This window comes from Delphinapterus leucas, chromosome 17, assembly GCF_059928025.1.
Source record: "Delphinapterus leucas isolate spDelLeu-1000000601 "Yukka" chromosome 17, BTC_Dleu_Yukka2, whole genome shotgun sequence".
Taxonomy (NCBI): Eukaryota; Metazoa; Chordata; class Mammalia; order Artiodactyla; family Monodontidae; genus Delphinapterus; species Delphinapterus leucas.
Window position 1 is genome coordinate 3,458,593 of NC_143145.1, and position 14,999 is coordinate 3,473,591.

Below are 14,999 nucleotides of genomic sequence, written 5' to 3' on the forward strand. Positions count from 1 at the left end.
TTAGGAGGAACAGAAACACTGGATCAAGCGCCCCCATACTCAGACAGTGAGTCAGAAAAAACAGAGGACAAAAAAGTATTACATTCCGACGTTGTTCATTCCTGTGCAGTTTTCTAACAACTATATTCCGTGGGTGAAAACAGCATGGATTTGAATCTTTTCTCTCCTGCTTTTAAATATCACTTCAATTTTCTGCCTCTGATAAATGTTTTATGAATTTCCTTTTCTGATGAGAGGTTTTGCTGTGATTAAAGATTTCATCAAGTTATGACAAAGGCAGAATAGATCTTCATTCTCGAAAGCTCATTTTCCTGTGAGCTGAGTGAAGAGGCCTCTCGGAGGCAGCTGTCAGAGCTAATGAATGTTTTTCCAAGTGCTGAACCTCTGGGGAGGACACCCCGACCCACAGAACCCAGAATCAACTAAAGACGTGGCGTGCAACGTCTCGTAGTGCGTAGCGGGACGATCGGGCTGCTACTTTTACCATCTCCCTTGAGAGTAAGTGCACGTATGTGTTTTGAAAATCTGGTATCTCACAGATGCCCAGTGGCCTTAGGATGCTGTCAGTCTTTGTGTATGTGAGCGCACGTGTGTGCGTGTGTGAACCCCTGGACACGTCACTGCGCCCTCTCCGCCTCGGTTCCCTTCTCTGGAAAGAACAGGGGACGCAGTTTGGATTGGAATATGCGTCTTCATCCGCTGTAAGCGCTACAGGATTTCTAGCTCTATGTCTTGACTCTCGGTCATCACCAGCACTTTTCTTCATCTCCTGAGCCTCCCTCTCCTCTCCTCTCCATCAGTGGGTCTCGGGAGGACAACCTTGCAGGGCTTTTGTATGAAATAAGCAATGCAGGCAGCCGGCACGTGTGGGTGTGAGTCCTCTCTCCCCTTTGCTTAACAACCAGCTAAATCTTCCCTTGTCACACTTTGGGAAACACACCTGAGAATTCAGATGCCCTATGGAAGGTCACGTTTTGAAGAAATGCTCAGCTGAAAGAGACCAGAGCACAGATCCTTTTCTGAGGCTTTTTTTTTTTTTTTTTTTCTTCTCTGAAGATCTCCTTACCCTGTTCCTCCAGGAAGGAGGATGGCTGCTGCCTCTGTTGCTGTCTGCTCCTGTCTTAGGTCCGGTTGTCCCGTTTTGATGAGCGGACGCTTATCGATCAGCTGTCACGAGCCAGCTGCGACACTTGGTGTTTGAGATGCTGTGTTAGTTTTAGGCAAGCACTGGACCGTAATGGGGACCTGACAAATGGCAGCTAGCACAAACGAAGCGTACGTGGCTGGAATTTTGTTTTTCACATGTAGCTAATGGGTCTGTGCCATCATTTCCCAGGGCCCCACTCTGCCCTCCACAGCCGTGGCATTCGTCCCCATCGCCCCCTAGAGTCCCTGAGCTTCCTGGCGTCCTGCTCCTCCCCGGGGAGGAAGCAAAGGGAGTCTGGAGGTGGAAGGGTGGCGCCTTCCCCTCTCAAGGACTTGTCTTCTTGTTTGGGATGAAAAGTCTCCAGAAGCCGGTTATTGGCTGGAACTTTGTTCCATGGCCCTCCCCTTGGGGAAGGGGGTGGCGGGAACTTGGTTACTGCAGTTTTACTGTCTGCGGTAGAGAAGGCCAGGGAAAGGAGGTTTCAGGTGGGTGGTGAGTGACCCCAGGTGTCACCCACAGTTCTGGGGGAGTGAGGGGTGGCCCCCATGAGGACTCTCGGTGGACATGTGCACAGACAGCATGGGCACGGCTCTCTGTGGACCCCTGCCCAGCACCTGGCCTGGCACCCGTAGAAATCCAGGGCCATGACGTGGTCACTTATTGAATGACACTGTATGCCGAGTGCTTTCCCGCTGGGTCACGCGTCCTAGCGGTCACACGTGTGAGGCTTGGAGAACTCAAGTTACCTTCCCAAGGTCACTCAGTGTGTAAAGGGCAGAGCTGGGTTGTAAGCATGTGTCCCAGGACCAAGGAGGACCTCCTGTCCAAACCCACTGTGTAGAATTCACAATTAGTTCAGAATGAGTCTTCTTCGTAAGCCTTTGTGTCCCGGGGTACGTGACATTTTGATAAATCGTACTTCTCGTGTCCTCCAGTGGCGTAAAATCTTTGGGGGTGGGGGGAAGCGGAGTCACTCTCCTCTTTGGCTGCCAGAAGATGCTGAACTTGGCTTTGTCTTTGCACCGCAGTGCCCGGCAGTGCCACCTGCTCCTGGACGTCTTCAACTCCACGGAGCACGAGCTGACAGTCAGCGCCCGGAGCAATGAAGAGCTCGTCCTGCACGCCGGCGAGTGCCAGCGGTGAGTGTCGTCACGGCCCCACGTGCTCCCTGGCCCTGCTCTCATCACCCTGCTTGGGAGGCGCTGAAACAGTCCAGCCTCGAGACCTTAGAGGGTGGGCAGTCTGGTCCCCCATTCAGTGGCATCACAGCCCTTATTCAGGTTCAGTGACAGGATCGGTCGTGGTTGCAAATTGGAGCCAAGTGTAAAGTCAAGGTAGAAATGAATGGTGTCCGTCCGAGGAAGCAGCACCTCAGCTACAGATGCTTTCAGGCACCAGGTCTCAGGACGCCCAGACATCTGGGCAAGACCTTTCACTTCTAAATTCTTAAGAAAGCTGTATCTGGGGTCACTGGGTGTTGATCTGAGGGACGCATATCAATGTCAATGGGAAGTTCCTTGGAGAAATTAATGTCACAGGAGACAGGCCAGGCAGAGGTGCCTGGAAGAGGTGCTGTGTCACCCGAGCTCAGCCTTTGGGGGCAAAGAGAGGTGGCCCCCGTGGGCCCTGGCCAGGGTCAGCCGCAGGACGTGCCCTGGTCCAGCAGAGGCGAGCAGGGAGCCAAGGTGGAAGTAAGAGCTGACCAGGAGCAGAGCCGGGGCCACAGGGGCAGGTCCAGAGGCAGGTCGAGCTCGGTGACTCTGGAAAGAAGCTCCTTGCTGCGGTGGGGATCGCTTCCCCAGGGCCTGGCCCACTCCCACTCATCTGGGCCTCTCTCCAGACCAGGAGCTGTGCCCCCAAGCGCAGCTTAGATGTTAGGGCCATACCCTTATAGGTGGAAGTATAGCTGGAGTAAGATATAGGTGAAATATCATTTTTATTTGTAATTGCAAAATACTTGAAACATACAGAAAATAATTTAGATACTAGCATACCGTATCTCAGGTTTCAGCGTTTTGCTATATTTGCTCGAGACCTCTCCCTCTCTGTCTCCCTCTCTGTCTCCTTCTATCTTTCTGTCTTCTCTCTCTCTCTCTCAAGGAAATAAAATGTTAAAAGAAAATAGTGGACGTTAACACCATTGGTCAGTGGGGAGGAGGGAATGCAAATTTAAATCACAATGAGAGAGCACTACACACTCGTGAGAATGCTTAAAATGACACACTGACAATGTCAGGTGTCCACAAGGAACATGAAGCAGCTGGAAGGCTCATGCCTGGGTGGGAATGTGAAACAGTGCAACCACTTTTGAAGAGGCTGCTGCAGTTTCTTACAAAACTAAACATACACGTACTCCGCCCAGCAGTTCCAACTCTAGTTATTTATTCAAGAAAAATTTAAAAACATATGTTCACAAAAAGACCTATAAAGAATGTTCCAAGCCAAAACATAGAGCTCAGGTGTCTGTTACAGGAGAATGAATTAACAAATGGTGGCATTTTCCTAAGGGGATATTTACTCAACAACAAAAACTGACAAACTCCTAATACATCACCATGGGAGAATCTCAGGAACCTTATGCCGAGTGCGGGGAGCCTGACCCAAAATAGCATGTACCGTGTGGTTCCGTTCATTTGAGATCCCAGAACCAGCAAAACTCTTCTGTGATGGTGGAAAGAGAGGATCGGTTGCTTCTGGGGAGGTTGGGATGGGCTTTGGCCAGGAAGGGGCACAAGGGGATTTTCCGGTGATGGCCATGTTGTATAGCTTGATATTTGGGTGTGGGTTCCACAGGTGCTTTGCCATGGTTAAAATTTAGCCAACGTGTACTTAAGATTTGTGCATTTCTCTGAGAGTCGATTTTATATCAAAAGAGAAACTGCAAGCAGATGTTAAGCTCTGCCCGCTGAAGGACTTGGGGGTGGCGTATGACATCTAAACTCGTCTTTGAAATGCCTAGAAAACTAGATTCCTGGATGGGTGGAGGGGTGGGAACGTGGACAGACTGAGTTGATAAAGCAAATAGAATAAAATGTTAATTATAGACTATACCAGTGGGTATATAGAGTATTCTCTGAGGAATTCTTTCAACTCGTAAGAAAATGTTGGAAAAAAGTAAGCAACTGAAAAAGCAGCGAAGGGCTTCCCTGGTGGCGCAGTGGTCGAGAGTCCGCCTGCCAGTGCAGGGGACACGGGTTCGAGCCCCGTCGGGTAGGATCCCTCATGCCGCGGAGCGGCTGGGCCCGTGAGCCACAACTGCTGAGCCTGCGCGTCTGGCGCCTGTGCTCCGCAACAAGAGAGGCCGCAACAGTGAGAGGCCCGCGCACCGTGATGAAGAGTGGCCCCCACGTGCCGCAACTAGAGAAAGCCCTCGCACAGATACGAAGACCCAACACAGCCAAAAATAAATAAATAAAGAAAGCAGCGAAACCCGACAGCCCCGCCCCCGGCCCCCGCCCCACCTTCCTTTCTCTTCCTCCTCCCAGAGTCTGTGTGTCTCGGAGGCCATGGCATCATCCACTCCACGCTTTACTACTTTATTTATTTATTTATTTATATTTTTTGCGGTATGTGGGGCTCTCACTGTTGTGGTCTCTCCCGTTGCAGAACACAGGCTCCGGATGCGCAGGCTCAGCGGCCATGGCTCACGGGCCCAGCCGCTCCGCGGCACGTGGGATCCTCCCGGACCGGGGCACGAACCCGTGTCCCCCGCACCGGCAGGGGGACTCTCAACCACTGCGCCACCAGGGAAGCCCTTTACTACTTTATTGTATTTATTTATAGCCACAACAAACACTGTATTCAGGTTTGTTTTTTTTTAATGACATAAGTGGTTCCATATCATACGTCTTTTTCTGCATGTCTTTATAACTTTAAATCAGCACTGTGCTCTAGAGTCGAATATGAATCAGGTTTTTGCCTTCTGACTGCTCTTCATGATTCGTTTGTGAGTGCACCGTTTATCCATCTCCACGCTGATCCACTACGAGATTGCTTCCAGGGTGTGGCTGTTTAATGTCATTATTGATGATGACGGCATATAAATAAATGCACAGTCGTATTTGCTGTCTGGGGCTGATATTGGGAGGGTGTTTATGGCCTAACCCTCGAGAGGAAGGAAACACTCCCTCTCAAGAGCTCCTTGTTCTAGGGGGTTCTTGCTGTGCGGGCGTGTGCAGGGCTCACGTGCTCGTGCACGGAGGCCATGGCGGCCGTGCTGAGTGTTCTGGCTCCAGGGCGTGAGGACAGGCTCTTTCCTGGGCTGCTGCTACATCCCTGGTGCTCTAGGCCACCGGCAGCGGCCTGGGCCCCGTGCTGGTCCCCAAGTTGTGAAGGAGACCGTCTGCCCCCTGCCTTGTCTGCCTAGTCTAGATGTTTTGATGTAGCCTGGGATCCCAGAGGACATCCTTCTGGTTGTCTCATGACACCAACATAAATCCTGCTTTAAAAAAATTACAAATTGCTGAGCTTGTTCTAAGCTTGACTCTCTGTCAGCCACAGAAGTCAGCGATGTTAACAACCCCGTTTGCAAATAAGCACAGTTCAGTCTTGTGCTTCCGGCTTCTTCCTTGTTAAGCGTTTTCCTTAAATTCTCATTTCTTGATGCATCTAACTGACACATTCTTTATTCATTCATAAAATATTCATTCGATAAATATTGATGCTTCGAGAACTTGCTCTGGGGTGCCTGCGTCAGGCTTCAGGAGCTACAGGATGAGTAAGCAAGGACCCCTCATGGCCGGGAGTTGATGACACTCCCCGGCCGGGGCGGCCCTGCCACTCCTGCCTGATGGGACATCCTGCTGTTTTGGGTGGGGGGTAAACCAGAGGTCGTGATGCTCCGTTTTGTCTGGGGAGTCAACTTTGGCTCTGCTCCCACTGCCCCCGCTAACCCAGGGGTGACCACCGGGCATCCCAGCGTTCGCGGGGATGCAGGGAGTCACTGTGCTTCCCTTTCCAGACCTCTCCAGCTTTGCCTGGTTTGGACGCACGCTCTGCCTCCGTGGAGAGGGCCCAGGTCTTTGGTCTGACAGAGCAGGTCTGGGGAAGGAAGCTGTGGTGGGTGGACCTTGAGCTCAAGGTGGACTCAAGGTGGAAGCCCCTTGAGTCCTGGGCTGCTGTCCCCGTACCTCCAGGTTCTGTCTCCTTGGAGCCCAGTGCCCTCCTGGAGTCCTGAGCTCAACCCGCAATGGCTGTCCCCCACCCCCACCCCCACCCACACACACACCTCGGGCTTCCCTAGGCGCTCATGAGGGCTGCCCTCGGCCAGGCTCAGCCACTCTGAGGAGAGCAGGGCGGGCCAGCTCTCCCCGGTGGTGAGGGCAGCGGTGGCCCTCAGACTCTGGCTTTATCTCCCAGTGCGTGGCAGGCCACCTTCCCACTGCTCCCTGGGGAGTGGGCAGATGAACCATGGGTTCTGCCGGGGTGATACGGCCTCACACTCAGTGAAAAGCCATATTCCTGGAATCCACATAGCTGTGATGCTGCTCTTCTCAGAGCCCTGGCATCCTGGGTCACATTTGACGTCCTTTTAAGGGTGACCTGCAGTCCAGGAGAGGGACCAACTCCAATTAGACTGTTGGGAGCCTGCATCTGTCTCCCCCTCCCTCCGGGTAGAAAGGCGTGCCAAGTACAAGAGAAACGTGTCCTTGGAGTCACAGTTTCTGAGCCCCGTGTGTTTGCAGGAGGTCAGGCACTCTGTCCTCCTAGTACCCTCACACAGGAGATTCTGTCCGCATGTTATAGTCAAGCAGACTGAGTACAGAGGTCAAAGGCACTTGGTGGGACCCAGGTCTGAATGACGCCACGGCTGAGCTTGGAATGGTGATTTAAGATGGGCTGGAGATGCTAACACCTATGTATGGAATCTAAAAAACAAACAAAAAAATGGTCATGAAGAACCTAGGGGCAAGATGGTAACAAAAACACAGACCTACTAGAGAATGGACTTGAGGATACGGGGAGGGGGAAGGGTAAGCTGGGACAAAGTGAGAGAGTGGCATGGACATATATACACTACCAAGCATAAAATAGATAGCTAGTGGGAAGCAGCTGCATAGCACAGGGAGATCAGCTCGGTGCTTTATGACCACCTAGGGGGGTGGGATAGGGAGGGTGGGAGGGAGACACAAGAGGGAGGAGATATGGGGATATATGTATATGTATAACTGATTCACTTTGTTATACAGCAGAAACCAACACACCATTGCAAAGCAATTATACTCCAATAAAGATGCTAAAAAAAAAAAGATGGGCTGGAGGGGGCGGGGGAAGCAGGTTCTGTTTTCTCCTCTTTCTGCTCTGTGCATCCTTAGGTAAGCTGTGACCAGCGCCGAAGTCCATTGTCAAGCGTACAGGCCGGCAGGAGTCGGGGAGGCGGGGGAGCAGGCTGGGTGTCCGGCTCGGGAGGCGCTCATTCATTCCTTCAACAAGCACCTCCCGAGTGGCGAGCGAGTACCACACCCTGCCAGGAGATAGCATAGTGAGTAAGGTCCTCACTGTGTCCTCACTGCACTTATGTTTGGTGTGGAAAAAAGGCAGGGATTGTCGCACAGGCTGAGGAGAATCCAAAGCTGAGAGGAAGAAACCCAGCTTGGGGCTGGGAAGGCTTCCTGGAGGAAGTGGTGCTAATACAGAACAGGACACTGAGTAGGAGTGAGGTAGAGCTGGAGTGCAAGGGAGAGCAGCCCAGGTGAAGGGGCAGCACACCCTGGAAAGGGGCGTGTGCATGGGGTGGCATGAAGGGCCTCTTCACAGGCTGCATATTCGAGTTTTTAAACTGGAAATACCACTCTTATACCCATATTTCCTAGGGATATCTATGTCATCTTATAATTTAAGATACAACGTTTCAGCAAATGGATGTAGCAAGTACCTTTTCACCTTCCTCATCTTTTCTGTGAAAGGTCCTTTGGAAATCGGTGACTCATCTCTCTTTCTGTGGCCTGGTTGATGCCTCAGTTCTGTAATTAAGCACCATTAGTTAACTTCACTTTTGCCATACACAATCTGTGACGCTTGGTCTGTGCTGATTGCCTTTCCTGGGGCTCCACGCCATCGGTCGTGACATTGAGAATGTCCTCCAGACTTGCAGCTAGATGCCTGTAGTAACATTCACTTTTACCCGAGGGGTGGTGTAAAGAAGAACCCACGTTCGCGAGCATCGCTGCCTTTAATCTTCATCCTCAAGGCGTGGGCATCGCGCCCACCTCTGCTTATGTGTAAGAGAGCTCGGACTTGCCAAGGGCCACGCAGTTAGTTGCAACTGGAACCCAGGGCTGCCCAGTTGCCACCGTACCCCTCCACGGGAGTTACCTACACTTCTTTAGGCTATGTCCCCGGAACTGGGCATCCCCCCATCTCCAGCTTCAAAAGATGACCAGAAACATTAGAACGCTTTTCTGAGTGAAACAGCATGAACTTCCTTAAGAAAATACAGTGTCGCCAGCAGCAAATGTACTGGAAAAATTAAGGTATGATAATTATTGTGTTTTTGCTTAATTATCAAACCATTAAAATTAAATTTCACGACAACCCTCATTTATGCACAGATCTCTCTTAATTTACAGTAACAGATGCCGTCTCATCCCGTGCTTCAGGCTACCCCGCCTTGTCCCGCCCTCACTCACAGGGAGCCACTGCCTGCTTGGCAGGCCTGGCACGTCTGGTCCAGGCGTCTCCTCGCTGGGGAGCCTTGTCGTTGGCTGGCTGAGAACAGGTCAGCCCTGTCCAGTGTCCGGATGGTGCACCGCACGGGTCCTAGAATGGCTGTCACGCCAGAGGGGCAGGGACGGGCTCTAGAGCAAGTACAACTTTGGCGCTCTGAGACTTTCCCCTTGACGCCGTCCAGGCCATGGCGAGGGCCAGGCCCTCACATCTGGAGGATCCTGGCGGGGCTCTGGGGCGGCAGTGGGAAGGCCTGGGTGCCCCACGGCATTGTGGTTGTGTTTCTAGGGTTCTCTTGATGGTCCGAGGGGTCCAGCCTGTGGCGCAGCGCTGCATTCAGCCCGCAGTTTGTTTCTGGTTTAGCTTTTCTTCTTCTGCCTCTTGAGTGGCTTTAGATAAGCCTTTTCCCTCCTCTAGGTTTTAACTTCTTCCCTGGTCCTTTGAGAGGCTCAGACAATGTTTCCTGTAGGAATGAACGAGCAAATGAAGTGATCACGTGATAAGCGATGACTTGTGATCGGTTACTTGCTGGGCTGCGTGTTCTGTCTTCAACGTGTCTTTTGAGGTCGCTATCATGACCATCATCCCTATTTAGCAGGTGAAGAAACTGAGGCTCAGAGAGGTGACCAGCCAGGTGACCACTAAGGTCCTGTCCTCCTCTCATTTTGACTTTGGTCTTCTGTAACTCCCCGCAGAGGGGTTTGGGGAGCAGCCTGTGCGTCCTCTTCCCCCGCGATTGTTCACCTGTGTGCAGGTGCCCTCCCTGGGAACAGTGAGTGTGTCAGCAGTGATTTCTGCGCAGGCCAACCTCTGGTGTTTACCCGAGCCCGGAACAGCCCCAGCCCCAAATGTCTAGCTCCTCCTACCAACTGTCTCCGTGTCTCTCTCTCGTTTAGTCCTATCAAACGCTTCACGGAATCATGCAGGGAAGCCCTTGTTAGGAGCCCGTTGCTCTTTGCTGTGTAACCGCAGCTGGAATTTGCGCATGGCCTCCTTCCACGGGTGGCCTGCCCTGTCCCTTGCAGCCAACAAGCCTGTGCCCCCAGCCCGGTGGCCTCTTCTGCAGCCGTTCTGAGTCAGGAGACTTTGTGGATTTTCTTTGTTCCTTTTTCAGGCTGGGAGGAAAGTGGGAGAGTCCTTCAGAAAGTAAACTTATGGAAACCAGGAGAAAGCACCTTGGTGTGTTCTTGTCCTTTCAGCTGCCCGATGGGGAAGCTGAGGCTCGGGTTTGCTTCGCAGGCCCCGGGCAGAATGACGCTGGTGCCGGACGCCTCACTCCCTGGCCACAGCGTCTCCGCCACCCCACTCTGCATCCCTTCCAGTTAGCGGTTTTGCACGTCTCCTGAGAGAAACCCGATGGCGCCAGAATCAATAGGATCCCCTAATGATTCATAGGCAGCAAGAAGAGGGGTCAGAGCTCAGCCTGGAGAAGCATCCAGGTGACAGAGATTCGATACCTGGAAGATGCTGCAGTTTGCGGACTCCGATGACAGGAGAGAGTCTCTCCTCTTCGTGAGAAGAGAAAAACCAGGTCACTCGCTTGGGCTCCACACGCCGGGCAGCTCTGTGTGGCCTCTGTTGTCCTGAGTGACTGGAGCCTCCCTGGGGCAGGAGGTGGTGCCCCCTGCACCTACGCCCTGGCTGCAGGCTGGTGTTCAGGCGCCCACCCCGTGGACACAGGCCTAGCGGGCGCAGACCTGGGGCCACACAGAGCCCAGGCCCGGTCTCACTCGGCCACTGGCTGGCTCGGCGGTCTGGGTAAGTCGCCTGGCCTTGTCGAGCTTTCAAGTAAAGTGGGGATACTGATGCGTGTCCTGCAGGTCGTTATAAGTCCTAAAGTTAGTCCAGGCTGTGTGCCTAGCACTGCACGTGACCCCCGGCAGGTGCCCCATGACGGTCAGGTCATGTTATTTTCAGCTGTGAGAACGGCTCCCACCGTCCAAGCCGCCAGGCCTAGGGAAGGGCGTGCGCTGGGGGTCTTGTGCTTCCCTTCTGGGGAGATGACTGCGGAGTTCTGCTCAAGTGCTTAGTTATGACTTGGAGCCGCATTGCCCAGGCTTCTGGGCGGTGTCTGACGTGGGGACAGAAGGTCCTCCTCTGTCAGGAGCCAGAGGCCACCCAGCCACTTCACAGGGAGGACTTACTATGAGGACTTGTTAACGAGGCCTGACCAGGGAACAGGTAACCAGGTAACTGGAAGGGTAGAGGGCGACACTGAGGTGTCCGCTGTAGCAGACCTGCCGCCCCTGGGTCTGGGGGCCGAGGTTATGGGCCGGCATCATTGCAGTTGGGAGCTGGGGGTTGGCGGGACGCCCGGGGTCTCGAGGGAGGTGCACCCACAGGAATCTCAGGCAGATGACCACCCCTGGGAAGTGAAAGGAAGGCCCGGAGAGAGCAAGGCCGTCCCCCTGTGGTTCCTCGACCTTCGGCACGGATGGGAGAGCAGGACGTGGCCTGCAGGGTCCTCACTGCGGGACTTCAAGCCGTGATAGAGCCGCCCCACCGGGTCCTCCCCGATCTCCCCCTGGAGCTGTGTCTTGCTCCTCTGTGTGTCCATGGACTCTTGGATGGTGTTTGTTATTTTCTACCTCGCATCTCGCTCTTGCCAGACTAGAGGTTCCCAAACTTTGCCTCAAATTGTTATTACGGGGCTCCCCCCACCCCACCGCATCCTGATCTGATTGGTTGGGTGCCACCTGGGCATCGGGACCTGTAAATCTCACCTGGTGACTCTAACGTGTGGCCCTGTGCGGGGACCACGGGGCTCGACTACGGGTTCTTTGAGGGCAGCGTGTGTGTGTTGCTCAGCTCTGAACATCCCTGCCACCTTGATCCACTGTCAGGTGCTCAGGTAATGTGCATGAGTGAGGGAGTTAGCAGTGGGCGTGCTGAGTGTCATCACAAGTGTTCACCTCCTCCTTAGGGATCCTCCTCAGGGCGCCTCCACTCACAGCCTGACTCAGGCAGGCTTTAAGCTGACCCCATCGGGGGACACGGTGGTGATTATCCTCCTGGTTCAGTTCACCAGGAAGAGGTGGCGGGTCGTGACACGGGTCTTGTGTTCTCTTTGGTGCTTACCCCTCACACTCCCAAGCCCAGTCTCCCCCAGCCACGGTGCTCCGGTTGGTCTGGAGCTAGAAATTCTGGGAACTCATCTTTCCCTTCGTGGGGATTGGAGTCTGGCCGTGGAGCCCCATGCGCAGACCTCTCAGGGCCCCCAAAGGTGTCTGCCCCCATGTTAGGGAAAGGGTCTCGTCTTATCTGGTGGGAAGAGGAAAGCGCCCTGGACCGAGCCGAGACGTGCGCTGCAACCCCAGCTCTGCTGGTCCTTGGTCGCGCCCTTGGCTGGTCCTTCACACTCTCTGATGCTGACGCCTCATCTGTCAGGTGGGCCACTTCAGCGAAGGTGCCGAAGGGAAGGGGTGTGTCGTTATTCATTCTTTTACTTAAAAACTTTATGTGGAGAATTCAAATATATACAAGAGGTGCCGTAACAGTACTTCTCACCCAGCTTCTATAACTAGTGACTCATGGCCAATCTTTTTCATCTCTCCCTCACCCACTGCCCCATTTCCTGTGTTAGTTTGAAGCAAATCCAAGACGATGTATCATTTCATCTGCAAATATTTTAATAGTCAACATTGGAGTTCTTTTTAAAAACATAACTGCAATGCCAGAGCAGTTCCTCAATGTCAGGGTCTAAATTTCCAATGATCTCGGTGTCATGTTTTGTTTTTTCTTGTTTTTTTGTTTTTTTGTTTTTGCGGTACGCGGGCCTCTCACCACCGCGGCCCCTCCCGTTGCGGAGCACAGGCTCCGGACGCGCCGGCCCAGCGGCCATGCCAGCCGCTCCGCGGCATGTGGGATCTTCCCGGACCGGGGCACGAACCCGCGTCCCCTGCATCGGCGGGCGGACTCTCAGCCACTGTGCCACCAGGGAAGCCCACGGTGCCATGTTTTTTAAACATTTTTTGGAATCAGAATTCAAGAGGTTGATAAGTCTCACATCCATTTTTAATCTGTAGGCTCCCTGTGCATCTCTTTTTTCTCACAATTGTTCATTGACTAAATCAGGTCCCCCAGTTGGGGATTTGGCCAGTTGGGTGCCTGTGGTGGTGGTGACCTTGCTCCTCTGACTGACTTCTTTTTCTTTATTCCTTATTAAATTGGTAGTAAGCTCTAGAGGCTTGATCATATTCAGTGATAGTTTTCTCTTTTTTTTGCAAAGGATCTCCATCAGAAGGCACTGGTGACTGCTTATCTACTTTCTGTGATGGAGCCATTATTATTAGATCTTTTCCTTTTATCTAGCCTTACACCCCAAATGCATGCCTTTTCATCCCCAGGGGATGAGTAGACATTAAGAAATTCTCTAACTCTTTTTCATAAGCTCAAAATGAAACACACAAGCATTTTCTGTCTAAGGTTTGGAAAATGAGCAGATGAAGAAGCGAAGCCGTTTCCTGTGTGTCTCCGCTCTAAAGCGTCCCGCCCGGCAGATAATTAAGGCTCATTGCCCTCAGCAGCCGCCCAGCGGGAGACGTCGGGGTAGCGCGGGTGCTGCTTAGGGCCCTCAGAGGCCCAGCGGGATTGGGAAGCCTCGTATCCACCTCTGGTAGCTGACGCAGCCCTGGAGCTGAGTGGCTCCAGGTCTGGCAGGACCAGGCTGCGGCCCACACGGGAGTGGCAGCATCCTGACTGTCCACGGGAACTGGTTTCAGGGGCTGGTGGGGAGAGGAGGGGGAGTAGAGTTCAGGATGTCTGGGACTTTGCGGCACATATTAGCCCGAGCAGCATCTGTCTGTATTTGTCATATGTTGTGCTGCTTCCTCTGAAACTAACTTAAGCTTGTAAATGTTTGTGTTTCTCCAGGGCAAGGGTTATTTTTCCCATTTGACGAACAGCTCACTGCAGCTCAGGATGGGAGAGCTGGGTGTTTCCCGTGGCCCGAGTGTAGGGGCGGTGACGGGTGGACTAGTCTGGGCCAGATCTTAGCGGACCGTGGAGGCCAGTGAGTCTGAATACATTTTTAATGAGGGATACATTTGAAGATGTCTTTGTCTTTTGGGTTTTCCTCGTTTTCACCTTCAGGATAAATGACAGCTTCACCCTGGCTTGAAATCCTCCTGTGAGAGCCATAGTCAAAGCCACGTCTTTGGAGAGGAAGGGGTGGCCACAAGAGAGCTCGAGGCAGGAGAGTGTCAGCTTGACCTTTTAGGAAGTGTCTGGAAGGGGTGACAGCTGGTGAGAGCCTGGGTGGTCTCAGGTAGGTCATGGTGGCTGCGCCTGGGGGCGCCCTTTGGAGCAGAGAGAAGAGTCGGGATCCGGAGACCCTCAGGAGGGAGGAAGGATAGAGGGTTGGTGGGTGTGGGTTGTGGAGAAGGAAAGGGAAGTTTCTAGTTTGGGCAGCTGGGGGTGGTGTTGCCATTTGCTTGCCCAGCAGATGCATGGCCAGGGCGGGGCGGGGAGGTTCTGAGGGCACAGAGGCTATGGCCACAAGGCTGCTGTCCTCGCAGGGGCAGCCCACTTCCTGCTGCACCAGAAATGCCACCCTGTGACCTTGGGCAAAGAGCACAGCACTGGGAGCCGAAGGTCTGGCTTCTGGTTGCGTCTCTGCCAATGCCTGGCTCGTGCCCTTGGGCTTGTCATTCAGGCTGCCAGCAAACTGGGGTCTCAGTTGGGTCCTGTGAGGAAATAGCAGTGGAGCTGACTGCAAGCTGCAGGACACCTGGAAGACTTGACCACTTTATTCTCCTCCCTCCCGGGAGCGAGACCTTGGGGAAAGGTGGGGCAGAGGCGTGCTCTTCCCCGTCTCCCGGGACAGGCGTTCTGTATAACCGGCGCCTTTCTCTGGGGCCCCACAAGGGATCTCAAGCTGCTGGCACCCGGTTCTCCTGGCCCTGATCGGGCTCGTAACCAGTGAAGCTCAGAGAGGCCTGCTGGGCCCCTGCGGGACTCCGGGGGCTGCCCTTTTGTTTGGACCCAGCTAGCGCCTCTGTTCCCCAGCTTAGGGAAGCTCTTCCTGTTCAACCCCACACACTGCCTTTGGGCCTGGGAATGGGACGCAGATCCCACCGTGGGAGGAGAAGTGAAAAGAGGGTCGGGATCCTCGTCCCGGCCAGCAGTGTGGGGCAGCCTAAAGCTGGGCAGGCTGGTCCCAGGGCCCGAGCCTGCAGGGGTCGGCAGG

General features: G+C 53.6%; 1 protein-coding gene across 3 annotated transcripts in view; it reads left to right on the forward strand.

Moving 5' to 3' along the window:
- Window positions 1–14,999, forward strand: part of TRAPPC9 (trafficking protein particle complex subunit 9) — a 510,030-nt gene that overhangs the window by 322,787 nt on the left and 172,244 nt on the right. For all 3 annotated transcript variants that reach the window (XM_089898680.1, XM_089898678.1, XM_089898679.1), the window contains one exon: window positions 2,176–2,286. In XM_089898680.1, the coding sequence (XP_089754806.1) occupies window positions 2,176–2,286 (111 nt within the window). The remainder of the gene's footprint in view (window positions 1–2,175; window positions 2,287–14,999) is intronic.